The sequence below is a fragment of the Nylanderia fulva genome, unplaced genomic scaffold (genome assembly GCF_048542155.1).
Source record: "Nylanderia fulva isolate GAGA-0341 unplaced genomic scaffold, ASM4854215v1 Scaffold32, whole genome shotgun sequence".
In the NCBI taxonomy this organism is placed as follows: Eukaryota; Metazoa; Arthropoda; class Insecta; order Hymenoptera; family Formicidae; genus Nylanderia; species Nylanderia fulva.
The window spans coordinates 2,164,813-2,175,909 of NW_028190390.1; the positions used below are offsets into that span (position 1 = coordinate 2,164,813).

Sequence of the window (11,097 nt, forward strand, 5' to 3'; positions counted from 1 at the left end):
GAAAATAACAATAATTTATTAAAATTCTGCTTTTTTCCGATTTCTAAACATTCAGTTGTGTCAACGCTGAAAATAGCTGAAAGTTAAGCTATTAAACTATAGTGATTTTCTATAAAATGAATAAAACTGATACTTTTATCTCCGATTATATCTCCAATATATTCTTAATACCGACCATGTGCTGTATAACTTACTGAAGATGACCCGAAAGGGGTCATAACATTTAAACAATAAATAACACTGATCTCTATATAACATTCATGGGCGTCCGCAGGAATTTTTTCCAGGGAGAGGCATGATTAAATTTTTATGTTTTCTATTATATATCATCCTTCCTTAATTTTTTAAATTTAATTTTTTAATTATTTTTTATCTTAATATTTTATTATTTTATTTTAATATTTTATTATTTTATTTTAATATTTTATTATTTTATTTCACTATTTTATTATTTTATTTCAATATTTTTATCCCTAACAGCACATGTACCTTGAAGACAATCAGAGAACATCCTGAGGATGTTCGAATGTTCTCTGGATATCCTTTGAATATCCTGAATATCTTTCGAACTGTTGTGCTGTGCTATTATAGGGATATTAAATAAATATGCAGATAAATTCCAGTGTTAATTCACAAGGAGAGTAAAGGCTTAATTTTTTTACTGATAAACAGGACGCCCCATAAGATATGTTGCTGAAACTAAACGATTAGTTCTCTTTTCTACAACTTTAAAAAGGGTCTTATGATTAATAGTCGTCTATGTCTATCTAAAAGTCTGCAATTTTATTCTGACTCTTGTAGAAACAAGTCCATGCGCGTCAAAGTGAGTAATTTGACGACAGAAGAAAAGATCTATCTTATTAAGTAATACTTCGTTTCTAGAAAAAAAGTATAAACTAATGCATAAAGCATTTTATACCAAGTATAGAACGCAAAGTTTAAGCGAAAACATTCTGAAAAAATTAGAAAAGGACAATGTTAAAAAAAAACCTCGATTTTTTGCCCCTCGGGGAAATGGATAAAACCTATTCCATGTTTTCCACACATAAATATAAACCAAAAATGCACTTAAGACCGTGGAGAACTCTGGGGAAAACTTTTGGCAAGCTGTTTGACTTACTAAATAAGGTGTTAAAACGGGTCCACTTTTCAATTTTCAACGCACTGAATTGAGATTCTTTCCGAATTCTCAGTTTAAAAGCCTAAAATAATCTTATAATAAATAGAAGGTGTTTAAAGGTTCAGTTCTGAGTTTTAAAGCTTGTCATATTCCCCGTATAGGTGGTGTGATTGGGATGAAATGGTCAAAAACTGAAGGAATCCTTCTGAAGCGATATGTACGGAATAGATTCTATCCATTTCCTCGAGGGGCAAAAAATCGGGATTTTTTAACATTGTCCTTTGTTTATACTTATGTAGTGCTGCTCAGTTTTTCTAAAACGATTTTAATTCATTTTTAATCTATTAAAATAATTTTATATGCATTTTTTGCAGAATATACGATAATTTTTGCACTAATGAGAACCGTATAATTATGTTTACGTAAATCACATGCTTTCTTCTTTTGCTTACTCAGGATGTCCAGCGGACTCGATGAAAAAAAATTCCGACTTTTTCAGATTTTCCAAGACCAGAAATTAATTTTTTCCCTGACTTTTTAGTATTATTTTTTCCAAATATATAATTTGCATATATCTATATAATAAATCAATTAAATGTTAAATCATGAAATCGTTGAAATATTTTTGTCAACAATGAAAAGGTACACGAAAGTTAAACAAAAATTTTAATTATTTATACAATCTGCATTATGTGCGATAATCGAAACAAACATGTCACTATAAACTATGTATTTAAATAATCACATTTTTCATTTATATCAAATTTTTTAATTTTGTCTCTATCAAACACATTGAAATAAAATAACACGACGATGAAAATATAAATTAACGAACACGGTGTAGATTAATCAATTTTTAACACAGAAAATTAGTATGCTGAGAGTCGAGGAAAAGTTTATATTTATTTAATAAAAAATTTTTAATTATTGAGAAAAATGTGAATATGAAAAAATTCAGATAAATAGTAAAATTTTCTGACTTTTTCCTAACGATTTATAGAGATTTATAAAATTCCCTGACAATACCGGTTTTCCAGATTTCCCTGACTACTAGACACTCTGTTACTGCAAAAGTTGACATTCTAACGTATCAAACTGATATGAATATTGACAAAATTGGGCAGAATATACGAAAATCTAGAACGCATATTATATCGTGAAAATTCGCATTATTCCTCGTGGTATTTTATCCTTACAAAAGCTCCAACTTGATTTTAAAATAAAAAATCAATACTAGAAGCCAATTTTTGTCATGCGTCACAAGAGAAACAAAAAATACATAACAAATTAATCATGTTTTATTTTATTTGAACATATACATAAACCTTACATAAATATACATAAAGCAGTCATGAAGAAGTTAAATTTGTATATGTAATTATATATACACATGTAGACAGCCAATGCTTAAAATAGCAATTTAATAATATTGAATTTTAGCAACTATACTTTTTATATCGCGAGACTTCGTGATTCATGATACAATTTTTTAGATATTCGTTAATCTATTAACATAAATGTCAAAATGTTTCTTTTATTGCAAATATAATCTTACTAATGATATAAATAGATAGGCGGAGAGAACGGCAGAAAATACTTCAAATCGAGATTAGTGACTGCATTGATATATAATTTTCGCAAATTTCTCATAAAAATTGAAATAGAGCTATTAACTCTGTAAAGGTGATTTGTACAACATTTACTAACTATTTTATGTGATACAGTATATAGTAATATGCCTAATATTTTTCAACGAGTTTTTGTCAAAATTTCACTTTAGTAAATATGTAATTTATTTTTTATTGTAATAAATTATTTATTTAATATATTTCGAAGATTCTGTGGAATCTTTGTATAATTCTTTACGAATGTTATAATTCCTCTTATTCAACTCGAATTGCTCCTGAAAGAGCTAATTTGCCATTATGCTAGTAATAGAAATAACACGACAATAATGCGGCGTTGGCAGCTTACTGTGAAAAAAGGGACACGATGAAAACATGTATTATTTGAGATCAATAATCTTGTACGGAATCATAATTGTTGTACGGAGGTGGGTCGGGTCGACCCTCCGGAATACGATATTTCTCCTCTACCTCCTGATCATTATCATCTTCATACTTGACAGTGGTGAAGTATGAGCCCGACGTCGCAAAAGTGTTGCTGTAATCTGGATAATCTGAAAAATAATGTAATATTAACATATGTTTTCCATTTTCTTCCTTTAAATATATTTGTCTTTTTATTAAAGATACCATCCAAAGGTTCTTCCTTAATTCGGATCTCTTTCGTGTCCTCATCCTGACGATCGCCACGATCCTTCCTGTCCCTACGATCGCGATCTCTGTCTCGCTTGTCTCGCTTACGATCCCTATCGCGATCGCGATCGTTACTTCGCGAGCGGCGTCTTTTGCGATCCCGATCGCGATCACGATCACGATCTCTCCTATCTCTCCCATCGCGCGGTCGTTCAATCTCTTCAATATCAGGATCCGGCAATCGGTCGCGACTTCGCCTACGCTTACGATCACGCGATCTGCTTCTGGTTCTTCGCTTGCGATCACGTGATCTGCGACGTTCCCTATCCAGACGATCGCGATCTCTATAAAACGAATAAATATAATTTTTATAATCTCTTTTTTAAAGTTTGTCACCTCCTGTTATCTTTTGTTATCTCTTTTCTCCATCCTTACCTGTCTCTGTCGAGGCCGCGTCCTGAAGTCTCCCTCTCACGTTCCAAACGATATCGTTCCCTTTCCCTCTCATTATCCTCTCGTCCCGAATGTTTGATGTTGACATCGGGGCCACCCCTACGAGTGCCACCTAGGCCGCCGCCGAGTTTTCGGGGCAACCAACCTTTTACCGTTCTCGCACGCTCGACATCGACCAATACTCTGCGACCATCTATTTTCTTACCATCCGCATGCTTATACGCAGCTAAAAGGTACCGATCAGAAATTACTGTTCGCCGGTGGATTCATGCGCCTGAATATTTTATGTCTACAGCAAGACCATCTACGTCTCGACGAAAGGGACAAAAATCCGAAAAACCTAATCAAGTGAGATTTTTGGATCCTGCGGATCTCTTGAAATTGATTGATCTCAAAATCCCGAATTGTTTAAATTCAAACTCATTATTGGATTCAAGAATCGTTTTACAAACAAAGATCCCGCAATTCAATTTCATTTTTCCAAGCTTCTCTGCCTCTCAGAGTTCACACACTTTCGAACATACATTCCAAGACTCAGACTTTCGAAGAGATAGCTTTCAAATCCTATATAATCCAATCATTCTCAGATCTACGAAAACTGAAAAAAAGAAAAAAAAATAAGCCAACTGGAATCCACAGATCTTCGGATTCGCGAACTATCCAAACATCTAGTCCGCAGAACTCGTGTGATTTTGGAGATCTATGGATTCTAGAGATCACAGAAATCATGTTTTCGAAGAAATCTAAAATTTAGAAATTCTTGGATGTATGAATGTGCTTTAATCTATACATAAAAACACATTATTAAATCCGAAGAGGATCCTCAGCTCCGCAGATCCTCTCTCTCTCTCTTTCTTTCTTTCTAGAAGAAATGTCCAAGATGTCCATTCGAATAGAAAATAGAGAAATCGGAAGACGAAAAAGAGAGAATTGACTGATTTTTGTTTTCAGTTTTCACGAAAGGTACACTGCAAACGACATTTCCCTCGAAAGGACAATATAAGCACTTTTAATATTGTGCTTAAGAAACTTACAAATCCCAAATCACTAATGACAGTACAGTCACGTCGAATATCCTGCGGAGAAATAGTTGTCAAAAAATACTGAGAAAATATCTGCATCTCTTAATCGCCAATGCTGTTATCGCTATAACATCAACCAGCTCAATGACCGATTGTATTGAACTGCTGAATTGAAGTATTTGTTATTCGGATGTGATTTTGAGGTTGGTGACACGAGTTGCAACCGATCGCGCGCACATCCGCTTGCCAGCATGTGTCGTTTTATCAATGTAAAATGCAGAGAAAGTTTAGTATTTGACATTAGCATAGAATATTATATTTATATAAATTATAAAAAAAATTATCATCACAAAACAGACACTTCAAAAATGTTTTAAATTAAACTTACTCAAAATTAATTCTTTGTATAAAAAGTGTAAAATAATATTTGAAAATTAGATTCTTTTTTAAACAAAGAAAAATAAAGAAGAAACTTCATCGCAGTTTTTATCAAGCAAAAAATTAGAATCTTTCTTTTAGCAATTATTAACATTTTTCTGAAGATCCTAAAAGAAATATTGCGATAATCCCAAAACTTTGAAACTTTATGTCTATTAAGTTTACTAAATCGCATTTCACGATGTAAAACGAAATCGCATCACAGGCCGTGAGCTGCGACTATGCGACGATCGAAAGCAAGAGACACTCCGGATTCTCTTTAGGCTTAAATCTACTTGTTTATAAGATCCAAAAAAAGTATAGCAAATACAAAAAATACCTACCGCGGCTACTTACGTACGGAAGTTAACACAAAGCGGTAAGAGGTACGGGTCTAATCGTGAAATGAACACATGTAAGATACTCGCGAGGAGACTACTCATTGCGAAGATGCCCAGTCTTCATAAGTTCGTTCGTTCGTTCGTTCAAGAGATTCTCCGAAGAGGTTTATCATTGCGTTTACCTGGTGCGCTTTTATTTTCGTTCGTACTTACGATCAAACCGTGCGCATTTTGTATATTACTTATTGATACGTGTGTTATAGTGTGATCTAGTATTAAGTTACATTTAGCATAATGTTAAACACAAGTATCTCAAGAAAGATACTATTCGCTTCCAATAATCTTTAAGATCTCCCTGACTTTAGAAGGGGAAGAAGTGTTTTATTTCATTATTCATTTGTCGCGTCGCGATCGTGATAAATCCGAGGATCAAATCTTTAGAGATCAAAGTCCTCCAAATCTAAATTTCTCGGATATCTTGTGGAATCCGAAAATTTTAAACCCAAGAGTCAGACAATCTATATAAAGATTCAATGATCCAGAGATTCTACAATCCGCCAATTGCGTGCACGTTATCCGATTACGTTTCACGCGAAAAACATTACAAAAACTAAAACAAAAAGATGTCTAGTATAAAACGCCGATGTCTAGTATAAAAAAAAAAAATTAGTATTCTATATCGAAATTGATATGTTTAAGGACTTGTGTGTTATTGTGAATTACTTTTTTTCGGACATCGGATAATAAAATCAGACATCCTTATAAAAAACATAAGAACATTTAAATAACTAATCTTATCGTATATTTTTTCACATTCTGCATTCTTTACTTTTGAAATTTTGTGTTTAAATCTATTAATCTATTAATTTTTTAGTTTTGATAGTTTTTACGATATTTTTAAGCCCGTTTCATTAATATTTTCAAAAATTTCTAATAAGATAGAACAAACAGATAAAATTTGTAAAAATTTATCTGATAAAAATATTAAAAAGAAGAGTAAAACTTGCAAAAAGGTTAGACTACTTTCATTGATCCCTTTAATTTTTATATATAAGATAGAATTCTGAATTATGTATGTACTTTGAATTATTTTGCGGACTCTTCTAACTTTTAATATATGACCATCATTGCCATGATTTCTGATTGTTAAGAAATACTTTTTTTTTTCTTTAAATCAAGAGTACTATAATATTATATTATATATATTATATATATTATATATGTATATAATATATATATTTGCAAATTGTAACATTTATATGGAGATGGTTTATAATAATATTTTCCTATATAAGTTTTCATCCTAAAACAGTTGAAGACAACTTTTTTCATTTTGCGATCGGTATCATTCGATGTCCAAACAATTTTAAGATTAGAACATAAAGCCTTAATGTAAATGCATAAAGTATACAGAGTATTACATTATACACTATGTCTTATACTGCAAAAGTCTATGCCCTTGCCCTTTTTTTAAGTTTAAGAAAAGGAAAATAAAGTAATATATCCAAGAAATCAGAAGAACTCGCAACGTGCTTTTAAAAGCATGTGCAACTCAAAATTCTATTCATTATTGACGACGGTGATGAAACTATGAGAGCTTTCCAGCAAGAAAATACAGATAGACACAATTTGACGTCATTGGCTATCAAATAAAAAAATTTTTAAGTCATCAAAATTGTTCTATTTAATAACCAATCATGTGACATTGTTTATATGTGTTCTTGCTAAAAGCCAAAATTAGTGAGAAATGTAATCTTTTCACAAGTTTTACCAAAGTATAGGCTAATTGCATGTTTCATACAAATATGCAACAATTTATACTGTAGAATAAAAAGGACTATGTCCAGTTTTATAAAAAAAAAAAAAAATTGGGCCCCTGGTGAACAGTAATGAGACATGGCTAGAATTGTAAGACATCAAAAGAAGATTAAAAAGTTTCATTGACAGATCTTGTAATGAGTCCCTTGAGTGCTAGAGCTATCTAAAGTTCGCTATTATAACCGCCTACCCACATGTATCACTATCTTGTCCGGGGTCTTAAACGGGGAGCACACACTTTTGCATAGACGCATAAGCGTAAGCATAAGAATCTTGATTGGTCTATAAACATATGCATAAGAAATTCAACCAATCAAATTTCTTATGCATATATGCTTATGCGCTTATGCAAGAATGTGTGCTCCCCGCTTTATCCGAGTTCTCTGCGTCAGGTTGTACCAAAGAAATAGAAATAATATAAATATAAATTTAAAGTATCAAACAGGCAATAAGAGCCAAATCGCGGATGACAGTGCGTTATCCCAACGCGAAACTAAATTTTTTCGTTAGAATTAAAAACCTGTGCACAAGGCACCAAATTTTACTTGGTCACGGCCAAGATTTAAAATTGGAATAATCTCTACAAGAGATTTAATTCCATTCATCCCCTGTTCCCCCCCTAAGGAAATAAATGCGAGAGAAAAATATAGATCCGAAAGTCGCTGAATCGGGAATTTTAAATCTTGGCCGTGACCAAGTAAAATTTGGTGCCTTGTGCACAGGTTTTTAATTCTAACGAAAAAATTTAGTTTCGTTGAGATAACGCACTGTCATCCGCGATTTGGCTCTTATTGCCTGTTTGATACTTTAAATTTATATTTATATTACAGAGCCTTCTTAAACTCTTAGAAATAATATGTCTAGAATGTATTTGGTACAGTTCATTAATCCGCCCAAGTCGCTAGACACGATCTATGCCGTCATGTTGAAGAAATTTGGATTTTGTTCTTGTGACGACGATGCCTATAAAGGGGGGGAAATGAAACTTCAATTAGGCAATTAAAACCTTCCGAAGAAGGACTTTGGAAGTGCCCTCCTATCGATTAATATATGACTCATGACTGTTCACTAACCAACTCTGGGCATAGTCCTTTATCCCATTTGAGAATATTAATGCAGAATTAGAAAAACTAATGCCATTTTATAACACAAGACCTAGTAAAAACAAAATGCCTTATTTATATATAAAATCTTAATCATTCCATCTTCAACCATAGAATTACAATCATCCCTGATATAAGATTATTCTGATATTCATATGGAAGAGCGAATATGAAGAAAAATGTCTGTGCAAGATGCTTGTATCTATGTATTCGCTGTGTTTATTCGTACAAACGAGTACGCGAGTAGAGTATGTCCCTGAACCTTCATCCTAAAAAAGCCCAGCAATCAATTTCAATGTAGAATGCTAACTTTCACGCGATTCTAACGTAAATACTAACGTTCGCGAATCTTGAAATTCGTAGATTCTACGGGTCGATTATGCGATACCGCGATATTTTAGAATCTACGAACACTTTAATTAACGAGACATATTCTAAAAGGAAAAAAAACTGTTCGATCGTGTATGGGTGAAAAATTCGAATTAAAAGAACCCGTAAAGAGCGTGGCGGATGTTATCACGTACGTCCGTTATAATTTCAACCGAGACCACGCATCGCTCAATAAAAAATCAAACACGATACGATAAATAGGGTAAACAAGTAAGACGCTAACAAACGTTGTTGTATGTTGGATCTTACCACACATACAAACCTATCATATCAGGCAGGTTCAGGGATTTTGCATGGAATAGTGAACGGCACTAGTTGCCGGCAGCGGCCACCACGCTGTACCAAGAACAAGATAAAAACTGTATTAATCAAAGATAGCCAATAAACGTTCACGTCATTTGTTTGTTTGTTCGTTCGTACGTTTTTCGCTTTTACCATATTTATGCATATTTACAAATGGTATTCCTGCATAGGTGTGCGTATGGCGGTGAGGAACCCCCCCTTCCCCTAGACGATATCGTCTGGTTTATAAGTACCAATAAAAATGGATAGCCTAACTCTAAAGCCCTGTCCCCACTATATCTAGCTGGAAGTGACGCTAAGTAAGATGAAATTCCAGACTATACGGGGCTCATTGAGCTTCGCGATAACTTATTCTTTTTCTTTTTTTTTCTCTTTTTTTTTACCTTTCCAAGTTGTTACTTACAGTGCATATCTCTTTCGTGCTCATACTCAATGAATGCATATCCTTTAGGTTTGCCATTAATTGTATTATGTATTACTACAATCTGCAAAAAAATCAATATCAAAATGTGAGTCTTTACTATTTTTATTAGATTATTATGGTAAAAACACATATATGTACATTTACCTTTTTTACTGGTCCATATACCTCAAATTCTCTTCTCAATTTGGATTCCGATGTATCATAATTCTGTAAAAATAAAAAAAAATAAATTGTATTATGATATATTTTAAATTATTCAATTGTATATGTGCTTAATAGCACATAATAATATATTTCATATAAATCAAACTTACGATTCGAGCTACAAAAAGAGTCTTGAAGGGATCTGCTGTGACATTGGCAATGCCAGCTGGATCCCACACTGCAATTTCTTGTTCGAGCTTATATGCAACTTGCTCTGCACGTTCTCTTCTTCTACGCTCCAGACGTTCCTCTCGAGTCTCTACACGCACTGGTGGTGGTGTATCCTTAGGATCCTATGAAAAATATTGCTTTTCTTTTAAAACACATTCATGAAATATAAAATAATAATTCAAAACCACTTACAAATGAGAAAAAGGCCTTAACAATAATACAAACATGAGCAGATTCTAAATTAATGTCCGTAACTCCATATCCATGGGAGAAAAAAGATAAAATAAAAAGTTAAAAAAATATCTTTTATAATTTACTAAAAAAAAAAAAAAATGCATGCTATTAAGAAAATATGATTAAACAATTTAGAATATATCTTTATGTGATCTTTTTCTCTTGTTTTTAAAGAATTATGATGTATCAAAATCCAAAGAAAATTAGAGGTATGTATATCAGATCAGTTAAAAGGGTAATAAATTTATGCGAGGAGAGTACACGAGCCGTTCGAATTTAGCATTCGCGACAAACAATACTAAATGTAACGTAATGCATCGCCCAACCTCGAAACATTTGAGAAAGGTTCCGACGCCAACGTATCCGCCGTTTTTCTTCTCATGCGGAAGTTTGCTCGCCGGTGGCAGATACGGAACCGGATCACGTGGCGCGAACAACGCTAACAAATTCGGTGGCAAAAACTGCGTCATTCTAAAAGAATTTAAGAACTACTAAAGTATCAATTTCGTTCACTAAACGAAGCACGACTCATCACTACATTCCATAAAATGGCAGCCATTGGCTCTTCACTCTCTACCAACTGCTGTGAGTGTTGTCGATAATCTGGCATCAATTACGATGCAGTTGTTGAATTCAACAGCAGACGTCCATAGCGTCTTCTTCCTTTTATCATCTGTTTTTACCAACAGACGAAACATTTTTTGTGCTGCAAATATATGTATACATACTTATAAAATAATAATTGAAAAATTAAAATATACATTCTATGCAAATAATTATAGGCTGTCTGTATATATATATATATATATATATATATATATAAATGTCTAAGATGTATT

General features: G+C 32.8%; 1 protein-coding gene across 1 annotated transcript; it reads right to left on the bottom strand.

The window, feature by feature from the left end:
• Positions 1–2,400: 2,400 nt before the first annotated feature.
• snRNP-U1-70K (small ribonucleoprotein particle U1 subunit 70K) lies at positions 2,401–10,832 on the bottom strand. Its single transcript, XM_085484827.1, has 7 exons — positions 10,585–10,832; positions 9,964–10,146; positions 9,794–9,856; positions 9,629–9,710; positions 3,814–4,057; positions 3,376–3,722; positions 2,401–3,299 (listed from the first exon to the last, which is right to left on the bottom strand). Exons 1-7 carry the CDS (start codon positions 10,726–10,728, stop codon positions 3,136–3,138), a joined length of 1,227 nt encoding a protein of 408 aa, XP_085340953.1. The 5' UTR covers positions 10,729–10,832; the 3' UTR covers positions 2,401–3,135.
• Positions 10,833–11,097: the final 265 nt, after the last annotated feature.